The 21784-nt window shown below is 45.4% G+C and overlaps 1 protein-coding gene across 2 annotated transcripts in view; it reads left to right on the top strand.

The window, feature by feature from the left end:
- Nucleotides 1–1475: 1475 nt before the first annotated feature.
- MMRN1 (multimerin 1) overlaps nt 1476–21784 on the top strand; it is a 71962-nt gene continuing 51653 nt past the window's right edge. For both annotated transcript variants that reach the window (XM_035113051.3, XM_035113050.3), the window contains exons 1-2: nt 1476–2133; nt 18269–18388. In XM_035113051.3, coding sequence (XP_034968942.2) covers nt 1595–2133; nt 18269–18388 — 659 coding nt within the window. In that variant the 5' untranslated portion in view covers nt 1476–1594. The remainder of the gene's footprint in view (nt 2134–18268; nt 18389–21784) is intronic.

The raw sequence follows: 21784 nt of genomic DNA, 5'->3' as shown, positions 1-21784 counted from the left end.
AGCTGCCCAGACTTGCTCTGAGAGAAGATGACCGCCTTTCAGTTACAATTAGTTTGTGCACTCCACAATCTTTGGCAGGCTGCAACAAAAAGGCCCGCTTTTTTTTGCAATGACTGCGCCAGATTCTTCACTTCAATACCAGGCTGTATGCAGCTTGGCGAACCTCCATAGTTCAGTGCTAGAGTCCCTGATTTGCATTCAAATGACCTCAGGTTCAATCCCTGGCATCTCCAGGAAGACCCTTGATTAAAAGCCCCAGAGAGCTGCCGCCAGTTAGTGTTAACAAGGCTAGGCTAGATGGACCAATGGTCTGATTCGCTATAAGGCGGCTTCCTAAGTCCTTACCTGCCCTCTCAACACCAGAGGTACTGCAGCATCCCTGGATGGTGATGGAGTGGGGTGAGGAAGGGCAGTGGTGAGGTCAGGGCTGCATGGGTGCACAGAATCATATAATCGTAGAGTTGGAAGGGGCCCCAAGTGCCATCTAGTCCAACCCCCTGCAATCCAGGAATCTCAACTAAAGCATCCATGACATATGGCCATCCAACCTCTGCTTAAAAACCTCCAATGAAGGAGATTCCAGTGGGAGTCCATTCCACAATCGAGTGGACTCCATCAGGAGGTTGTGGACCAGGGCCAGATTTAGAAGCCCTAAACACTTAAAAGATTTTGGTCTCCTCATATATATCTAATTCAAAATATAAATGATAATAAACCGTAAAATAATCCCCCCCCCCGAAATGAAAGGAAACCTACGGTATGATGGAAAATAATTGTTATTTGTGTACACTTCCACTTTATTTATATTTATCTATTTACTTGTTGTTGTAGTATTTTAATTCCATTTATTGTGGGAGCCTGTTTTTGTTCAGCTGCACCATGTGGTCTATGGGGAATTCGGCTATGGAAATTTTCTGTTGTGCCCCCTTTCCCTTGATGCATATTTTGCTTAATGGTTACTCCAGGCCTGTTGTGGACTCTCCTTCACTGGAGGTTTTTAAGCATATCCACTCTGGCCTCAAAAGAGTGCAAAAATAGCTACAGTGGGAGCAGGGCTGCATCTGGGCCATTGTGGCAGAAAAAACAGTTGAGTAGTGACATGTGTTGCTTGGAAGCTGTTTGGCATGTGCTCAGCGTGTGCTCAGTAGGACTTTAGGATTCCATCATATTGGGCAGGTCTCTCATGTTCTTTGCTACTAACCAATGTCAAAAGGAAGTTACTCAGCACTTCTTATTCCCCACCCATCCCCCTTGAAGCAGTTTCATGGACAGTATATTTCCACGTTCGCATTGTGCCATTATTCCTCATCCTGTAGCTCCAACAAAGGCACCCCTCTTTGCTTTCCCCTACAACTTACTGGCTCCAGAGCTCCAAGAGGTCGCAGGTCACAGAGGAATCCATCGAAACAGGAAAGAGAGCTTCCTCGGTCTGGCTTCAAACACTCAAAAACCTGTTTCCTCTCTCCGCCACAAATAAAATCCCCAACCGGGGATTCACTGCAGGTTTATTGTGAAAGCAGCGGCTTTGAGACAGGGAAGCGTCCAGAGTCTTCTATATGAGAGAGTCGCTGTGAAGTTCTCACAAGCCAAGAGAATGAGGGAGGTATTCTTGCTGCTGAGCTTGCTGGCCTTGGGATGCAGCAGTTCAGAAGCCGATGCAACCAGCACACCTGCGGTGGAGAGTGAAGTGGAGAGCAGCCACCTGGGCTTGACTTCAACTGAAACGCAGGACCTCAGAAACATATTGGCAACCTCCCTGCCTCCTACTTTGGAGAAGCCGGCTGCTTTGCTGAATGCAAGCCAAGAGGAAGGTGTAAAGCACAGTTCTCCTCTAGCCACGAAGGAGGCACAGGGATTGCAAACTCCAGCAGAGCAGAAGACACCCTTGGCCCTTACGATAACTCCTAGCCCAGGGAATAACAGTGACAGCGGCTCTCCCAATGGGAAGCGATTCATCCTGCCTAGCAATGCAGCGGTTCCTCCACAATACCATCCTTGGAATCGCCTTCCTCCAAAGGACGTTTCTGGGGGAAACCAAGGGACTATGGTGAGCAGGTCTTCCAGGCACTCAGACGATAGCAGCAAGCAGAATGCAGATCTCAAAAAGCCCAGCTTCGAGACCACCAGAGGAAAGTAAGCTGAACCATTTGACTCTTTTTCCCCTTTCCTCTTTGCTCATTGCACCTAGAGACCCCGACTCAACTCGTGGCATCCTGTGCAAGGCTCCTTCTGATGCTCAATTTGGCCTGAATTCCTGGGATGAAGGCCTGGAAGTGTACTGTAAGGTCATAGCTAAAGAGGGTTGGCTGCTCCAAATTGGCAGAGTACACTGATGGGAGGAGTGGCTGTAATCCTGCAAGTAGTTACACTGTTTAAATCCTGTTGACTTCATTGGGAGACAAAGCTAATCCACCTATGTGCAGGATTTCAGTGAGAGCATGTAGTGCAAGGTATTGCAGTATTAAAATAAATTTTAAAAACCCAGAAATTTAGTGAAGGGGAAGAGGGGTTTAGGAATGTCCTGTCCTGTGGAGCAGCTGGTAAGTGACAAATGCTTTAATGTTGCATTGGCAACATGCAGAGAGAACACAGCAAGTCATTGTTTCGAGGACAAACCATTGTTTAGAACCCTAGATCCAAGTTACTGTGACCGAGTTCACACATTGACCACACCCCTCACAAGCCCTGCTTGGCACTCTTGACTGTATTTGCCTGACTTAAATGCATATTCTTGCTTGCCTGAGTGGAGGACCTCTCCTCCTGGGATGCATGGGGTGTTCGGGGAGGGGTGGTAGGGGTTGGGCATGCGTTGTGCTCCTTCTGGATAATATGTCAACCTTTGGTCCCCACCCAACACTCAGCTCTTGCCTGTGGCTCCCGGAAGCTGTCTGCATGCGACAACAGCCACACCCCGGGAATGGCTTCATTTGGCCGGCTAAACCAGGTGAAGATAGGCAATGGGTTTCAAATCCTCAGTGAGTTAGGGACTTCCCCTGCATGAGGAAACAGGCTCCAGGAGTGGACGAGACCAATAGTGGGTCTAATGGCCAACGGTTTTTGTATGTGCTGTAGAGGGAATTGAGGGGTAGATGGGGCTTGTCACCCTGGGAAGGTGGCAGTCTAGGAGAAGGAAAACTCTGATTCTAAACCTCTGCTGCCTTGAGGGACATCTTTGGGAGAAGTAAAGGCAGATCTGGAGTTGTGTCTCTTAGACGGTTACAGATCTGGAGTAGTGTCTCTTAGACGGTTGTGCACTTCCTTCTGGAAACTCCTGTAGCCAAGTTGGTGCCAAACATATTGCTGTGCTTTCCTTTCATCCACATTAGTGAGGCTAAGAGGGAGGTCTTGTTGTCTGAACAGCCCAGGACCTCCATACACACGGCCCAGGCTTGCACCCCAGAGAGGTCACTTCTCCTAACATTGCGGTTTGACTTCACTCTCAGAGGCACACTCCATTGTTTCTCAAGAGAGATGGATGCCAGCAACCACTCTCTCCTCCAAGAAACTTAAGATATGATACACATGACTGTCCATTTCTTCCTCCGACCTTTATCCTCACATCAACCCTGAGAGGTAGATTATGTTGCGAGGTGGCGATTGGCCCAAAATCATGCAGTGAGCTTCATAGCTGAGTGGGGTGCTTGAACTGGTGAGCAGTCCTAAACAGATGCTCTTATCTAGAATTAGATGGATGACATCATAAGATTACAACTCCCATCCTCCCCTCGCAGCACCGACAATGGTCAGGGATTCATGGGAGTTGGAGTCCAACAACAGCTGGAGGGCACCACATTGAATACCCCTGCTCTAACCACTACACCACACTCCTGGGTGCTAATTCTAAGTTGTTTAAAAATCTGAGTCATTTAGCTGCTCTCAGCCCAGGGTTGCAATCCAACGAATGCTTCCTGGAGAGTTCATTCCATTTGACCTAGTGGGATCTACTTCAGACATGCATGGAACAGCTCCAAAGGAAGATGGATGCAACCCATTCTAATCACCCACTTTTTTATTTTTGGAATGCATTTGCCCAAATTACATGAATAATGACTATGTGGTGAAATTAAGCTATTTGTTCAGATGGTATGTGCAGGGACAATGTGTACAAATTATAGGAGCATTGAAATGCTTAGTGTTTCCCCCATGTGCATTTTTTGTTGTTTTTGCCTGCTGAAATAATAGCATTATATTACAGAAATAAATTTAACACTATGAACCAGACCGGATATTAAAGGACTGTAAGCCTGGAGATGAATCCAGCTTTGGAAAACATATTAAATTGCTCCAATAAGCAGCAGAAGCCCATGGCTTGCACATTCCCAAGTTTTGTAGAGTCGTGGTAGGCTCCACAGGGAAACAGGGCAGGGTGTTAAGCAGGGGTATACAGGACAAAAGATTTTGGTCACTGCAACTTCTTTAGCCCCTGATTGGGGAAAGTGTGATTAATTTAGAAAGTGAGTAGAGAAGAGTTCTTCTCCCTCTCTCATAGCGCTAGAACTTGTGGACATCCAATGGAGATGATTGTTAGGTGTGCAGGACAGATCAAAGAAAGAATTTATTTGCAGAGTTAAACTATGGAACTAAACTACCTGCCACAGGAGGCTGTGACGGCCATCAACTTGGATGGCTCTAAAAGAGGACTAGACAAAGTCTTAGAGGCCAAGGCTATTAAGAGCTAGTAAAAGGTAAACGTAAAGGGACCCCTGACCATTAGGTCCAGTTGTGACCGACTCTGGGGTTGCGGCACTCATCTTGTGTTATTGGACAAGGGAGCCGGCATACAGCTTCCACATCATGTGGCCAGCATGACAAAGCCGCTTCTGGCAAACCAGAGGAGCACACGGAAACGCCGTTTACCTTCCTGCTGTAGCGGTACCTATTTATCTACTTGCACTTTGACGTGCTTTCGAACTGCTAGGTTGGCAGGAGCTGGAACCGAGCAACGGGAGCTCACCCCATCGCAGGGATTCGAACTGCCGACCTTCCGATCAGCAAGCCCTAGGCTCTGTGGTTTAACCCACAGCGTCACCTGCATCCCATTAAGAGCTAGTAGCCAAGATCTATTATCATTTTCGACTGCAAACTGCCACAGTCACAGTGAGCATGATCATGTTGGCTTGGGCTGATGAAGTTGTAGTCAAAACCTCTGGGAAGCACCAGGCTGGGGCAGGCTGCAATAAGGCCCCTTGGACCTCTCAGGTGCAATTACATTACAAACATTCCAGGTAATCTGACAGCCTTTCCTTCCGCCAGCTTTTCATGCACAGGGAGGAGGTGCGATATAACCTGCCGCAGATAAATCAGAGCTTTTTTTTTTTTAAAGGATGTTAATTGCGGAAAACACACACCCGGCGGCTTACAAAACACACACAACCAAATCTAAGTACATGTTTTCCAAGCTTCCCTCATGCGGGGAAGATTACTGGGTATCATCGTGACATCGTGTGCTTGTTGAACAGTGTGGGAAACGTAGAGCCAAGAATCTAATTTGTCTCTCAAGACTCCTTTGACTGTGGAGGTGATGCTTAGCTAAGAGATTATAATCACAGGGGGAGAAATATTTCTTTCTAATCTGGACCATCAATAGAAACCTGGCAGTTTCTTTTTTTCTTTTTACCGTCTTCCTATGTGCTGCTGTTTTAATATGAAAGCAGAGAACTCTTCTCCCTGAAAGCTGCCAGAAGTGTTCCTACTTTTCTTCTTGCTTCACTTCTGGCACCAAATTGCAAACTTTAAGAACTTTTCTGCACACACGCTTCCATTCACACAAGGTACCCTAATGTTAGTGAACGCAAGGCCTTTTGTTCCAAACGCCTCAACTCTAGCAATGCTGCACGCCTCTCCTTGCTGTGCTTTGCAGAAGGCGCACCTGCCTCATCAGATGAGAAATTTAATGAACACTTAAAAAAAAATCAATGCACAGAAAGGCCTGTGATAAAGGCAGTTAGGTTTTTAGAAAAGGAAATGCGACAAGGTGCATCCTTATCTTCTGAGAAGTAGCTTCTTATGTTGCCACCTGTTGGAAGATGAGAGCAATTTTTCATGCTAAGGAGCTCAAATTGAGCAGGTTCTCCTGGTTACGAGTCGCACATCTTAGAGCTAAAAGTTCCATCATCCTCTTTAATAATAATAATTTTATTACCTGTCCTTCACCAACAGGTCCCAGAACCAAGTTACAAGAAGTTAAAGTTCAGTATGAAAAACAGTTAAAACAAATTGCAGTTACAAGGGGCTAGGGAGGGTCCTGAAAACATACTTTTAGAACTTTATTGTCTCGAAAATTGAGGATGCAAGAGGGGAGGGTCAAAGTTTCAGGAAGCCCCCTCCTTATCTGCCTCCATACATCATTGCCTGTTTTGTGGTCCTGTCACTAGGTAAAGGTAAAGGGACCCCTGACCATTAGGTCCAGTCGTGACCGACTCTGGGGTTGCGCGCTCATCTCGCATTATTGGCCGAGGAAGCCGGCGTATAGCTTCCAGGTCATGTGGCCAGCATGACAAAGCCGCTTCTGGCAAACCAGAGCAGCACATGGAACGCCGTTTACCTTCCCGCTGTAGCGGTTCCTATTTATCTACTTGCATTTTGACGTGCTTTCGAACTGCTAGGTTGGCAGGAGCTGGGACCAAGCAACGGGAGCTCACCCCGTCACAGGGATTCGAACCGCCGACCTTCTGATCAGCAAGCCCTAGGCTCTGTGATTTAACCACAGCGCCACCTGGGTCCTGTCACTAGGGATGGGCAAATAGTCAACTTTGGTTTCTCCTAGCTTCACATTTAAGACCAGTGTATCCTATTTCTCCATCCGTTTGTGATTTTTTAAAAAAATAACAAACTCATTAAAATTTGTTAGGATCTGTACATTTCCCCTCTAATGCACACATTTTTGGTAGGCATTTTTGTTTACAAGCAATTCCCCCTAATATGGAACATTTGGGGATGTTATTTTCACTTAACATATGCATTTTAATGCAAGATTTCCCCAAATATACAGATTTGTGTATACTTCTTTTTGTTTGGGAACCACCCAAATTTTGCATTTCTCATAAATTTTGCATTTCTGTCCACATATTGTAATGGGAAGTGCAAACCGGGTAGGTCTGCATTAGAGTGCAAGCTGAACTGAATTTCTCCCCTTTCCTTACTTGACGCAGGAACAAAGGACGCTGCCTTCTATTAAGTCTGACAATTGATCTATCCAGCTCAGTTTTGCCTACACTGACTGGCAGCTGCTCCCTTGGATTTCAGACTGAGGTCTCTCCCAGCCCTACCCTGAGATGCCAGGGATTGAAACTGGGACTTTCTGCATGCAAAGCAGAAGCTGTGCCACAGAGCTATGGCTCTGCCTCTAATAATAACTCCAGAGTGCCAAGGTGAATAACCCATTCTCTTGCTTGGCTTCAAGGCAGCATCATGCCTTGAAAGCTGTAGCCAAATCAGAGTGACGGTAATGCATCCTACTCTGGCTCTGGAATCTTGAACAGGTGAAGAAGTCTTCTAAGTTAATAACTGGCTCCAAGCTGATTTTAGCCCCTCTGCTAATTGCCAAATTAATTCCCCTTGATCTTGCAGCCCAAGAATAGGCTGGAAAAGAGGAGTGGGTGCTCTTATGACCCACTCTTTCTGTAATTTGTGGCCCTTATGGTTTCTGTGGGACGCGGGTAGCGCTGTGGGTTAAACCACAGAGCCTAGGGCTTGCCGATCATGAAGGTCGGCAGTTCGAATCCCTGCAATGGGGTGAGCTCCCATTGCTCGGTCCCAGCTCCTGCCAACCTAGCAGTTCGAAAGCACGTCAAAGTGCAAGTAGATAAATAGGTACCACTACAGCGGGAAGGTAAACGGCGTTTCCGTGTGCTACTCTGGTTCGCCAGAAGCGGCTTTGTCATGCTGGCCACATGACCTGGAAGCTGTACGCCGGCTCCCTCGGCCAATAATGCGAGATGAGCACCGCAACCCCAGAGTCGGTCACGACTGGATATAATGGTTGTAAATTGTTGTAAACTGCTCTGTGATCCTTGAATGAAGAACCGTATGTATATTTAGCCAACAAATACAATCGTATAAAGTAAATCACTAACTAGACATTGTACCCTATCCTAAGATCATTATGATGAAGGGTATTTCAAAAATAAATATCAAGTAAATAAACACATTTATTAACTCAAAACCTGCATGCCAATTCACTGTTTCAAAGCTTCAGCCTTAAACGCCCTTCATGTGTGCGTACTTGTCTCGAAAACAGCAGTGGTTGACTCCCACATTAAATTTAGCAGTAAAGTAATTCCCTGTTGCACTGTTTACATAGTGGGTTCAGTTTGGCTCAAACCACTGCTGTTCCTCTATATTTACGAGCCTGTCAATGCTGAAACCTACAATCACTCCCTCCCACCCAGCGTCACAGTTGCCCTGTAAATGGCTCCTTGGCAGTGCCAGGTGGCTGCTATATTAAATTTCCTGGGGAGGGAAGAGGGAGGAGAGGTTTCATTGCACAAGTGGAAATCCTTGCACTATCAGATCTGATTCGTTGCCTACCACCCTATGTCTGTCACATCAACAGCAAAGTACTCAGAGTCCCACTGTTGAGGCTGGGTCCTGCAATGGGATCTGCTGCCTCCAGAGGTGATGGAAACAGGAAGAGCCTCTTCACACAAACCTTGGCAAAAGAGGTACCCCTAAGAATCTTGTTCTTTGGGGCTAGACCGAGTCCAATACAGAACTCCAGAAATGGCTTGAAAGCAGTAAAGAGATTTGATAGCTGACCACCGATACTTCCGGTATCAAGAGCAATACTGATTGCTTAGAGATCAAGCTTGAGAGTCCTGTTGAACTCATGCTCTGCTCGCAGGCTGCCAATAGGCATCTGGTTGGCCTGTGTGAAAACCTGATGCTTGGCTAGACAAATCTTTGTCTAGCAGGGCTCTTCTGGAACCAAATGGCAATTATAGCAATCAAGGGGATGGAGCAACTACCCTCTGATGAAAGGCAACAGCATTTGGGGGCTTTTCAATCTTGAAAGCAGATGGGTTATGGGAGATTTGATAGAAAGTATATAAAATTATGTATGGCATGGACAGAGAGAAGCTCATAATACTAGAACCTTATGTCACCCAATGAAGCTGTATTTTAGAACATTCAAGACAGGTGAAAGGAGTTTCTTCTTGCAAAGGCAGGTCTAGGGGAGCACAACCAGTGTGGTCACACAGGGTGCAGAGCTTCTTGGGCGCTACAGGGGGGTGGATTTTGGTGCCACACAGAGTGCCACTGAAATTTGAGACCCCGAGGTCTCCATGGTCACCACTGCTTGAGCAAAAGATGGCTACTGTGCTCATGTCCAGCTTGAAGGCTTCCAAGAGGTCTCTGGTTGGTCACTGTAAGAGCAAAATGCAGGATTAGATGGGCCTTTGGTCTGATGCAGCAGGACTCTTGTGTTTTTGCCATGAGGTGGAAAATGTCGCCCTGGGTGGTAAAGTAACCACAATTATTATTTTAAAAATGACAGTATCCTGGACACAGGAACCAGATGATTCACCGTCCAAACATTATAGCTGCTGCGTGGACAGAGGGAAGAGGTGATGAGAGGAAAGAAGCATTTGCCACAATGTAGTACAAAGTGTCAAGGCCTCAAATCCTGCAGAAAACACATGTTATTTCCTTTCCATGTTATTAGTTATGTAGTACAACCTGTTCTGGAGCAGAAAAGCACATTCTTGGCAGGGGACCCTGTGAGGCGACTGATACCTGAAACCTCTAACCACTGCTTATGGTATTCCTAATCTGCCTCATACTGGGTCTGTCAGATATGAGGGATAGATGGGTTTGGTTCTCAAAGCAACATTTAAAGAAATAAAGGCCATTTAAGTTATAGTAGGTTTTTGCTGGATGCTGCAGAGGTCCCGTTGCGAATTGTTGTGCCTGTTCCACACCACATTGAGGTGTTCTCAATGTGAGATCTTCCAGAGGAGACCTGCTAGTTGTTTCTTGTGTTAATAAAGTCCAACTGACCCCAACCAGAAACAAGGCATTTAATGACACTGGTCCTATGCTGGCACCCTCGCTTTCACTTTCTGTTGATGACTTTTCATTCATTTTTTTAAAGCCAGGAGGCCTAAAAAGAATTCTTGAGTAGCTGGTCATTTCGTAGTGTTGCTTTTAAAGGGTATTGTCTATGCCGCTGTACCCCCATCCTAATGTTTTGTGATAGGGCAGTGTTTAAATACTTCTACAAAGAAATATGGAGCAGAACTGCACCCCTTATCCATGTGGTGTGGAAATGCCCAGTTGAAAGCCCCTTTTGATTTAGTTTTGGAAACCACACTACATTTCAAAAGCATGTGTGTTTTTGTTATAAAGATAGGTTAAGATAAAGGACCCCTGGACGGTTAAGACCAGTCAAAGGCAACTATGAGGTTGCAGCACTCATCTCGCTTTCAGGCCAAGGGAGCCGGCATTTGTTCGCAGACTGCTTTCTGGGTAATGTTGCCAGCATGACTAAACTGCTTCTGGCACAACAGGGCACCGTAACAGAAGCCAGAACGCCATTTACCTTCCCACCGCAGCGGTACCTATTTATCTACTTGCACTGGCGTGCTAGGTTGGGAGGAGCTGTAACCGAGCAACGGGAGCTCACCCCATCGTGGGGATTCGAACCGCCAACCTTCTGTGTTTTAGACCAAACCACACCCGCGTCAACAACAACAACAAACATATTATTATTATTATGCCGCCCATCTGAATGGGTTGCCCCAGCCACCTGGGCAGCTTCCAGCAAATTAAAACATCAAACACTGTTTATTTATATCGCCCACTATTTGGAATTAACCTCTGAATCATGGGCTATGGGCATAAGGAAGAGATGCTCTCAGTCGTGTTGTATTTTCCATAGGTTCATCTTATGCTCAGTATCATCAGCATGGTGACCCTTTGGCATGTGCTTTGAATGAACATCAGGCAGGCATATACCACACTGGCATTTAGGCACCTGACTGAAACTCAGGCTTTCCCTGAGAAGTGATCTGTTTATCTTTGGTGTTCTCAGTTGATCTGCTGCTTTGTGATGTATTCTTGATGTTTTCTCTGAATGCAATGTTATTGTTCATCTTACATTTTCATGACTGTGATTTTTTTTGATAGTACAGGGGTTTTTTAAAATTATTTTGCAAATAACTAAATAAATAACAGGGATTCCCCAGAAAGGCTTGCCTGGCTTTTACCGGTATCATGATGCACTGTTGAAAAAGCCATCTCAATTCAGAATTGCTTCAAAGAAAAGAAGCTTCAGTTTTAAGGGGGGGGGGAGGCGGGAATCTTCCTAAGTAGCAAGTGCAATTCTTCCTCATGATCACTTCGCAAATGAGTCCTTGCCTGACACAGTTGCTTTGGCATAGAACAAACACCAAAGACTGCTCCAAATTTTGCTACTGTTGGAAGATCTCTTTTCCATGGCAACCTTCCACATGGAAGCAGAAACTTCTATACACACTTCTTAACCCATGATTCCTAAGGAAGGGGCGCCAGGACTCCACAGACAGTGTGATGCTCCTGAGTGAAGCGCTGTGATTTGCCAGAGAAGCCCACAGCAAGAAGCTTTTATACATTGCTGCTTCTGTGTAATGCGCTGGCAGGGTGACAAGCTTTCCCTCTGTTTGAAACAGAGCTGAGCCAAAGTAGGAATGGATGCATATCATTATTAGTTTTCATATTATTACATTTTATCCCACCTTTCCTCCAAGGAGCTTGAAGCGGCGTACATGGTTCTCTTCTCCACTCTCCAATTTATCCTCACACCAACCCTGTGAGGTAGGTCACACTGAGAGATGGTAACTGGTCTAAGGTCAGCTTCACGGCTGAGCAAGGATTTGAACTCTAGTCTCCAGTGTCCTAGTCTGACACTCTAACCACTACACCACGCTGCCATCTATCCTTTTTCAATTTGTGGACCCACACAAAGTCAGATGTGGGTGCAATAACTGACAGGTGATGGCTTAAACATGGCCACATTATTAGGTTGCAGAACAGTCAGTTGTGGTGTCGCTCTGACGATTGATGTTGCTTTTGCGCTGAGGGCTGGCACCTGCCCCAGACACAATGAGATAACATGATGCATCAAACAGTGGCAAAGCATGGCTACATTTTCTAATGGATCGAGGGTAAGGAGCCTGCAGCCTGGGGGGCAAATCCAGCCCCCCCCCCGTGCTTTGCAGCCTGAATGTTTTTGGGTGATGGGAGCTGTCTTTGAGAGATGTTTGAGAGCATTTGCGTAGAAAGTAGCCTACCTTATGTGCAAAGGTAAAAGTTTCATAATCAGCTCCAACCACTTTTGCCTCCAACCCTGTCCACCACTGCCTTGTGGCCCTTGGGATGTTGCACAGAAGGGAATGTAGCCTTGGATCGAAAAAAGTTTCCCTCCCCCTGTGATAGGCAATGCCCCCCCCCAAGTGCAGCCCTCCCCACAGCCACTTTCATCCAGTGATGTTTGTTCACCGCTTAGAATTCTCTCTGAGCGGTGTGAACAATAAAATTGCATAAGACAGTATAAAAAACAAGAAAAACCCCAGTGCATTAAAACAGCTCAGCAATTAAATTCATGGCAAACACACATCCAGAGCCCAGCAGGGGACAAACGGCGCATGCATTGCGTATCCATTAAAAACTGTGCTTTCCTCCCACATCTCTGCTGCTGTTCAGACAGCAAGTTCAGCCGCCCCATCACACACTATTAATTTATTACTGTGCTTAGCATGGCATTAGGTCTTCTGCAGCTGCAGAGATTACAGGACCTGGTTTGTTTGTCACTTGTTTGTTTTTTGCAAATTCGCCTGTGTTTACATGACATGCAATATCAACTTGCATGCAGGCAAGGTATCTGGGTTATTGAATCGCACCACCGTAAACATGACTTTGGTGTTTCTCCTGCTAAGAACATAAGAAGAGTCTGCAGGATCAGGCCAGTGGCCTATCTAGTCCAGCATCCTATTCTCACCCCTCCTGCGGTTTCCAGCCACTGGCATTCAGAAGCATAGTGGAGGTACTATTAATTGCATTCCAATGCTGTGGGAGTGGAGAACTCAAAAGGAGAAATAGCTCTATAAGACACTACTATGACACCATAGTTCAACTTCCTATTATTATTATTATTATTATTATTATTATTATTATTATTATTAAAACTACAGAATTATAGAATTAAATATAGCATTAAAATATAAGAATTTTTTTAAGAGAGAGAGCATAATATAAGAATATTGAAAGACTGATATGCTTGTGTGTTAGGGAAGGTTGCCATCTGGTGGGTAATTTTAGGAACACATGATCCATGAGTTATAGAATCACAGAATTGTAGAATCGGAAGGAACCCCGAGGATCATCTAGTCCAGCTCCCTACGCAGGAATATGCAGCTGTCCCTTGTGGGGATCGAACCTGAAACCTTGGCATTATCAGCACCACACTCTAAGCAACTGAGCTACTGCGAAGCTTTCCCCACCACTCACCTCACCTGCATGCTAGAAAAAGACCAGCTTGCAAACTTGTAAAAGATGCTCTGAAAGTGCTCAGAGCCTTTGACACCTGAGCTGTGTAATTTCAGAACCCATCCCGTTTTTCTGTGGCTGCATTCTCTGTAATTTGGAAACTTTAAAAGCTGTTTTAATGTTGTGTTTTAAGTTGCTGTGACTCACTCTCTGGCCTTAGGGTGGGTAATAAATTAAAAAGAGGAGGAGGAGAAAGAATAACAAGAATAATATCAGCAACTAGTGCAAATTCATAAAGAGAGCTTTAAAAGGTAAAGGTACCCCTGATTATTAGTAAGTGGGAAGTCATAAGGAATTGCTGGGAGAAAGTAGGGGGAAGTGCTGTTTCTGCTTCTGCCTCCCTTCATTTCCCATACAATGAATTGATTGTTGGGGGTGGGAGCAGGGAAAACTTTATCTGAAGTAAAACTAGGCGAGAACAACCCCGTTTTTGCAGGGTCACTTGTCTCCTGCAAAAATGAGGGGGGTTTCAGAGACCCTCGTGGGGGTTAGCATTAAAATGTTATATGGCTGTGGGTGTTTTACCATGATAGATATGAGTCAATAGAGGGTAGGACTGGGCAAATACATCACTCTTGGGCCAGAACTACAGAGATATAAAAAACGCTATGGAAATGCTATGGGGGGAAAACCCGATATAAATATATATGTACTGTATACAGTATATATACAGTGGAACCTCGGTTTATGAATTTTCGGTTTATGAACGCCGCGGACCCATCTGGAATGGATTAATTCTCTTTCCATTACTTTCCATGGGAAAGTTCGCTTCAGTTTATGAATGCTTCAGTTTATGAACAGACTTCCGGAACCAATTACACCCATGTTTCGGGTTAAGTACGCTTCAGGTTGAGTACTCTGCGGAACCGTCAGGAACAGATTAATCCACTTTCCATTACTTTCAATGAGAAAGTTCGCTTCAATTTATGAACGCTTCAGTTTATGAATAGACTTCCGGAACCAATTGTGTTCATAAACCGAGGTACCACTGTATACAATTAGCCATTGAGCTTTACACCGCCATCTGGTGTCACATTTTTGTCATGCACTTATAATGTTATAATTGCAGCTGTGTAGCTGACTCCCTATTTTTTCTCTTTCTCATTTTCCAAGTCTTAAGTACAGTTCTTCTTTGCGTTTTGTTTTGTTAATTTTAAAAGTCCTCGTGAAAAGCAATCGGCATCTCAATGCATCAATGTGCATCTTTTCTTAAGGTGCACATTTTCCTATGCAATTTTTGTGTCTATATGCAATTTTGTTTTGCACACTTACCACATTGTATGGCTCCTGGCCAACCCAATCTCTGCCGAGCAGTGCACGAGATTCTAAGGTGTCTTGGAACTCAGCCAGGGTCTGTGTTCTGTTGGGGGAAATGAGGCGCGGTGGAGTCTGTGGTGTCTTTGAAATACGATTTATTTACACATATTTAGACTGGAAGCTTTCAATGAAAGTACACAGCATTCACATCTCAGGAGCAGCCCATCCTTCACAGCAGCACAGCACTGGATTCTCAGACATCTCCATGCTTCTTTCCCAGCCTGCCAAGATGGTTCTGGCCTTCACAGCAGCTCAGCCCTTCTTCCCCAACCTCTAAATTTCACATCACACACCAGCCTCCTTGGCAACCTCCTCCCCTCACCAGCAGAGCCTCCTGCCTGGTTGATGGTTTCCATTGATGAATTAATGACTTGTTCCCCCCACCTTTTGTCAGTTTTGAAGACTTCTATCCTTGACCTGGAAGAGAAGCTTAGCCTGTAACTTTCATTGGCCTGGCATCGTCCCTCCCATACTCCAAATATTACCTGAATCCTACCCTTCCTTAATTTCTAACCTTGCCCAACATTCTAACCCTTGCACCCCCAAACTCTGTTACACCAGACCTGTAACAACAGGCATTTTTGGTACACCTTGTTTGCTTGGAGAATTGCATCCCAAAATTGGAAGAAGTGTGGATTTTGAAGGAAGGTTGTGTTTCTTCAGTTCGCAACTTGTTTTTGGAAAGTTTGGATTAGGTAGGCTCACCTTCAGACCTGCAAGCTGGAAAGAGCTAGGCTTTCTTACCTCACAGATGCAGGCAGGAATTCAAGGCATTTGCTCTTGGCAAGAATAATGCTACTATTACTAATAAATCTGGTGAAAGATGTTCTCATGTCACATGAATAAAACTTCGCATGACTGGCGCAGTGGTGGGGAGATGGAGAGAATGGAGGTACCCAGCCAGACTCAGCCAGGGTGGTCTAGGGACGCTGCAGGGATGCAGGCTGAGATCGATGGCTCCAAAACACACCAGCTTGTACCCAGTTAGGGCCTGTGCTGCCAACTGCACCATATGTGCAGAAGGTAGAAAAGTCTAGCCAACCCCTTAAGCCAACAGACGACACTCCCTTTGGATTATAGCACCACAGCCCGCCCTCCTAATATTCTCTTGCTAATGAGCATTTAGATTATCTCATTTCCCCCCTATCCTTGCAAGCTTGCTTTTAAAAAGAAAAGTTATGGGTTGTTGGTTTTTTTCCCTCCCTCCTTCATCGCCTTGCTTTCCCAAATGATCATTGAATGATCAAGGCTGGCTCCACGGGGCAATTTGGTCAAGACATTTGCCAAGGCCCCAAGGCAGCTGCTCCAAAACGCATCAGTGTCATCATGTAATTGATGAGTTATGCCTGCCTTGCCAACTCTGGCATATGCATGGAAGTCTGGCCAATGCAAAGGACCCATCATCAGGACACCATCATCCATTTTTATTGTGTACCCAGGAAGATCAGAGGCAGCCAGAGAGAATTCTCAGGCAGCAATGCTCTGCTTCTTCCAGCCATGTGGGGTTCGTAGGCAGAGCGTTAGGCTTGAACTGGGGAGAACCTGGGTTCAAATCTCCACTTGGCCATGAGGACAAAGTTGAGGTAGTGGTGAAACAATGTTTAATGCCCAAAACTCCTTAGAGGAAGAGTTATGGTTAAAACAGGCATGTGGAAACCTCAGAGTAAAACAAAAGGTTTCAAAGTTCATTCAAAAATGTGCTTTCCTGAGAGAGAAGACATTTGGAAATGTTATTTTGTAAGAAAATATGTTTGAAAATACACATTTAAATATGCATTTAATTGCATGTTCTTGTACAAAGTTTTTTTAAAAAAAGAATTCAGATCAATGTGGAAACAGGATGAAATAGTGAACAGAGTTAAAAGTGTTAGGCACTAGAGATAGATGATTCACGTATTCCAAGCCTGATCCAGCAAAATAAGTATTTTTAATTATTCTAAAATTGCCATACGCTTTTTTCCTTTTCCTTTTCTAACTCCAAGGGAGAGATATTTACCTACCTCCCTTCCCAGCTAAACACATGGAAAGTGTGTGTGTGTGTGTGTGTGTGTGTGCATCTTATCCGCTGCAATGTTAGAACTTTCTCTGAAATGCAACCCCAGTGGTGTGATATTCATAATATTGATGATAATGGTGATGAAGATGATGATAATAACAACAATGGTAAATTATTATAGCGCATTTTTATTTCACTTAAACTGCTTCTTCCTGACAACGCCAGAAGGAAAAAAAGGAGCGAAAGGGACAGGGGAAAAGAAAATTACCGTCAAATCACATCTATAGGTTTACTGCAGGGAAAAGAGCCAAACAAAGCTTCATACAGAAATATTGATTTTTATGTACATGCATACCAATTAAAAAGAATTATTGCCCTGCTGCAGATCCCCTGGAGCCCCCACAAAGAATGGGGGAAAAAAACATTAAAGGGACTAAAGGGGAAATGCCTTGGCTCTGAAAACCATTACTCAATAGCTGAAGAGCGACCTTGTCAGAAAGTGAAAGCACAGCAGTATCCTTGCATTCCAGGGACAAACCCAGGTCAGGGTGGACTTTAGTCTTTCAAATTTAGGGACGTCCTATGCAAGGCTGAAGTTGAGCTCCCACCCACCTCTCACCTTTTGTTCTGCTCAATTTATTCTGTCCTTGTTGAGAGGCCCTGCAGCGCCCCCTAGGCTCAGCACCCAGGTCGCGCTGCCCTAAACCTGCCTTTGCTCTGGGTGGCAACTTTGAATGGGGACTTGGAAGCACCTCCAACTCCTTCCATCTGCATATTGTCAGCAGAGTCATCACAGGCTGTTCCAAGAGAAGGCCAAGCTCTCCAGGCACCTTCCTATGCCTGCCCCATCACTGCAGTGCAATGTATTGCATTAAAAGGAAGGGAGATGCCTCACCAACAAGGAGACAGATTTGCATAAAATTATGCAAACTGCTTATCTAGATAGCCAGATGCAAATTGGGGATAGGGATCATATAATTTAACTAGAAATGCAATACATCTTCCCACACAGAGACCAGGTATCCTCATGCCCACCTAGTTAGTTTGCCCAGGTGATAACTGTTGATGGGCAACTTCAAGTCTTCTTTGACTTTCTCTTCATTTGGTCCTTTTATCTTTTATCCAAACCTTCAAATAGAGAACTGCCCTCTGTAAACGAGGACACACATCTTCTCTCGGCAAACAGCTGCATCCACTGGAAGGCTTGTTGACCTCTCTTGTTTAATCAGACAGTTATCCCTATTTTGTAGGTGGAATTAAGAGCACAGTTTGGACTAGCAACTTGCCCAAGACACTCACAGCATATGTAGCAACAGACATCAAAAAATGCTACAGTCACAGCATGGAGTTCCCCCAATTCCCATTTATCTTTTTTTTTTTTATGATATCAATTGTGTATAATTTTGCTTTCCCTCCTTCCTATTTATGCAGGAACTGGTGCGCCTACGTTCACACAAGACTCCAGCCCACCATCGTGGTTGACAACATAGAAACGTATGCATCGGGCAGAGCCAAGCCATGCACCTGGATTGCAGGACCCTGCGGATCAAGGTATACCTGTCTTCCACCCTACCCGTCCCAATGGACTCTGGTTTTTATAAGCTTGCAAAGTGGTGAATTGGAGGACTGGTCCATTGCAGCACACAGTCCTTTTATCCTCATAAAAGGACTCAGAAATAGCTGAGGCTCAGAAAGTGATTGGCCCAAGGTCATCCAGCTGAACTTCATGGCTCATGATGGACGAGAACCGAGGTATCCCTCACCAACATTCAATGTACGAACCTCCACACAATCCTTTGCCAGCTAATTGTTGTGTAACTTTCAGCTGATCCTAATAAGATGGGTATTTTGTAGCAACTTACTGGTAAGAAGGGGCCTGCTGGATCATAGAATTGTAAAGTTGGAAGGGACCCTGAGCATCATCTAGTCCAGTCCCCTGCAATGCAGTTATCTCACATGGGGATCGAACCTGCAACCTTGGTGTTATCAGCACCACGCTCTAACCAGCTGAGCTATCCAGTCAAAGGCCAAAGGCCATTGAGTCCAACATAGTATTTTCACGATGGCCAACCAGATGCTTATAGGAAGCCCACAAGCAGGACTTGAGTGGGAAAGCCCTCTCCCCTCTTGTAATTCCAGCAACTGGAATTCAGATGTTCTCTCTCTCTCTCTCTCTCTCTCTCTCTCTCTCTCTCTCTCTCCACACACACACACACACACACACACACACACAGAGAGAGAGAGAGAGAGAGAGAGAGAGAGAGAGAGAGAGAGAGAGAGAGAGAGAGAGAGAGAGATCAGCACAGCTGCCTACAGGCTCTCTGTGTGAGCATGACTCCATGATGAATTCCTTGTGCATTTCAAAACTTACTACTGCACCACTGGTGAACTCCCCCCCCCACTTCCAAACCTGTTCCAAACACTCACCATTTCCCACTAGGTGGCAGGTTTGCATATACCTAAGAAACAGCAGAGACATTGAAGCAATTTAAAATCCAGACCATCTCCTCTCATAAAACTCATGCCCTTTTTCCCCCTTCAATTTTCAAGTCTCTCTTGCTCAATTTGAGATATTCTCTGACCAAGATTGAGGAGGGAGGGAGGGAGGGAGGGAGGGAGGGAGGGAGGGAGGAGAGAGAGAGAGAGAGAGAGAGAGAGAGAGAGAGAGAGAGAGAGAGAGAGAGAGAGAGAGAGAGAGAGATTCCAGAGCCATTCTGTATTTCAACTGGGCGTGGATTTGTGTCTCAGAATCTTTTCTTTTTTGAGTCAAGTCAGGCTACAGCAGGCATCCCCAAACTTTGGCCCTCCAGATGTTTTGGACTACAATTCCCATCATCCCTGACCACTGGTCCTGTTAGCTAGGGATCATGGGAGTTGTAGGCCAAAACATCTGGAGGGCCGCAGTTTGGGGATGCCTGGGCTACAGTATTAGTTTTAGCTCAGATTTTAACTTAAAGAGCTGAGTATAACAGATTTACAACCCAAGGCAATCTGAACAGTTTATTTATCCTCACAGAGCAATATATATGTGAAAGGGACTTTAAGGGAAAACCTCTGAAATACTGAGCTGGCAAACGACTTCTCTTAACAATGGCATAGTAAAGGTAAAGGGACCCCTGACCATTAGGTCGAATCGTGACCGACTCTGAGGTTGCGGTGCTCATCTCGCGTTATTCGCCGAGGGAGCCGGCGTACAGCTTCCAGGTCATGTGGCCAGCATGACTAAGCCGCTTCTGGCAAACCAGAGCAGCACACAGAAATGCCGTTTACCTTCCCGCTTGGAGCGATATCTATTTATCTACTTGCACTTTTGACGTGCTTTCGAACCGCTAGGTTGGCAGGAGCTGGGACCAAGCAACAGGAGCTCACGCCATCACAGGGATTCAAACCGCCGACCTTCTGATCAGCAGGTCCTAGGCTCAGTGGTTTAACCCACAGCGCCACCTGTGTCCCAATGGCATAGTACATTCACATAATTTTGCTTACTCATTAGCACATGGTAGTCAGGAGCTTTTCAACAGGAGTTTCAGCATCAAAACCAACACTCAGTTCAAGCATGGTGGTGGGGTTATTTCTTACATCCGAATGCAGGAACAACAACATCTAAGAAGGACCCTCTTTGCACATTATGCTTTGTTCTGCTTATGTTTTTAGGTAACGTGTGAATTAGACTCGACTCTCCTTCACTGGAGGCTTTAAAACAGGCATCCCCAAACCAGCCCTCTAGATGTTTTGGACTACAATTCCCATCATGCCTGACCACTGGTCCTGTTAGCTAGGGATCATGAGAGTTGTAGGCCAAAACATCAGGAGGGCCGCAGTTTGGGGATGCCTGCTTTAAAACAGATGGCCACCTGTCAGGCATTCTTTAGCTGCGATTCCTTTCAACTCTACCATTCCATGATTCTATGAGATGTACATGTGTTTATATCATAAAGATCAGGGCGTTTTTCCAGGCAAGTGTTTCATCAATAAGGGAAAGGGAAGCCCCCTTCCAGCAGGGCTTACGTGGGAGAGCAGGAAGTGAGTCTCCCAGGTCCTGTTACTCTGCCCATGTGAAGATTTCCTGCCAGCCCCAGTGACCTCCCTGTCATCACCATGAAACCCCACCTTCTGCCACAGAAGCCACATTGTAAGAAAACGTCTGTGACTCACCTTCCACACCTATGTCCCTATTATAGGCATATCCTTTAAAACAGCCCCAATAACTTTAAAAACAGTACAAGCACAACCGAACAGAGGTTTTAAAAACAACAACACAAAACAAATGCCTGAGGCAGAGATCTTTTCATTCAGCTGGAAAACCTACTGACAGCATATAATTGCTGTGAGGTTACTGCTGTGGTTTTAGCATGGATTCTAAAGCTACGTTTGGTGTATTTCAGTTTTTAATCAGGCTCAGCATAAATGGATAAAATGGATTATAATGTATAACAGGCATTGACTGGCAGAGTTTCTCGGTGGACAGCAGATGCCCTTCCACTGACGTACAGTGCCTTCCCCAAACAAACATGGCTGCTGTACTACTTGAGCGCAAAGCCATAACTCACACACTGAGATGTGTGGATACCAGGTGCCCACAACTTGTGTTTTGCATTTTGAGATTCACTTGGGGAACTATAGCCTTTCAATATTGACCAGGGATAACTCACTAAGTGCCCTCCAGCCTAACTAACAAGACCCATAGCTGGGGCTGATAGCAGCTGGAGTTTGACAACATCTGGAGGGCGCAATGATGACTACTGCTGGCATGGGCACTATAAGGCAGTTTCACAGGTTCAGATTGATGTCCTGCAACTTCCTTGCCATGCATTCCAGATGTCAACGCCACAAGTGTGTGTGCTTCTGCAGCGAAGGCCATCTTCAGCAGACCCCTTTGGTAAGAAATAAGTATGAAGAAACCTGGGGAGCAGTTTGGTTTCAGGAATCTCCACGTTAATTATGTGT

Source organism: Zootoca vivipara, chromosome Z1, assembly GCF_965207765.1.
Source record: "Zootoca vivipara chromosome Z1, rZooViv2.hap1.1, whole genome shotgun sequence".
NCBI classification, from domain to species: Eukaryota; Metazoa; Chordata; class Lepidosauria; order Squamata; family Lacertidae; genus Zootoca; species Zootoca vivipara.
This window is presented reverse-complemented; position numbering and strand designations above follow the sequence as displayed.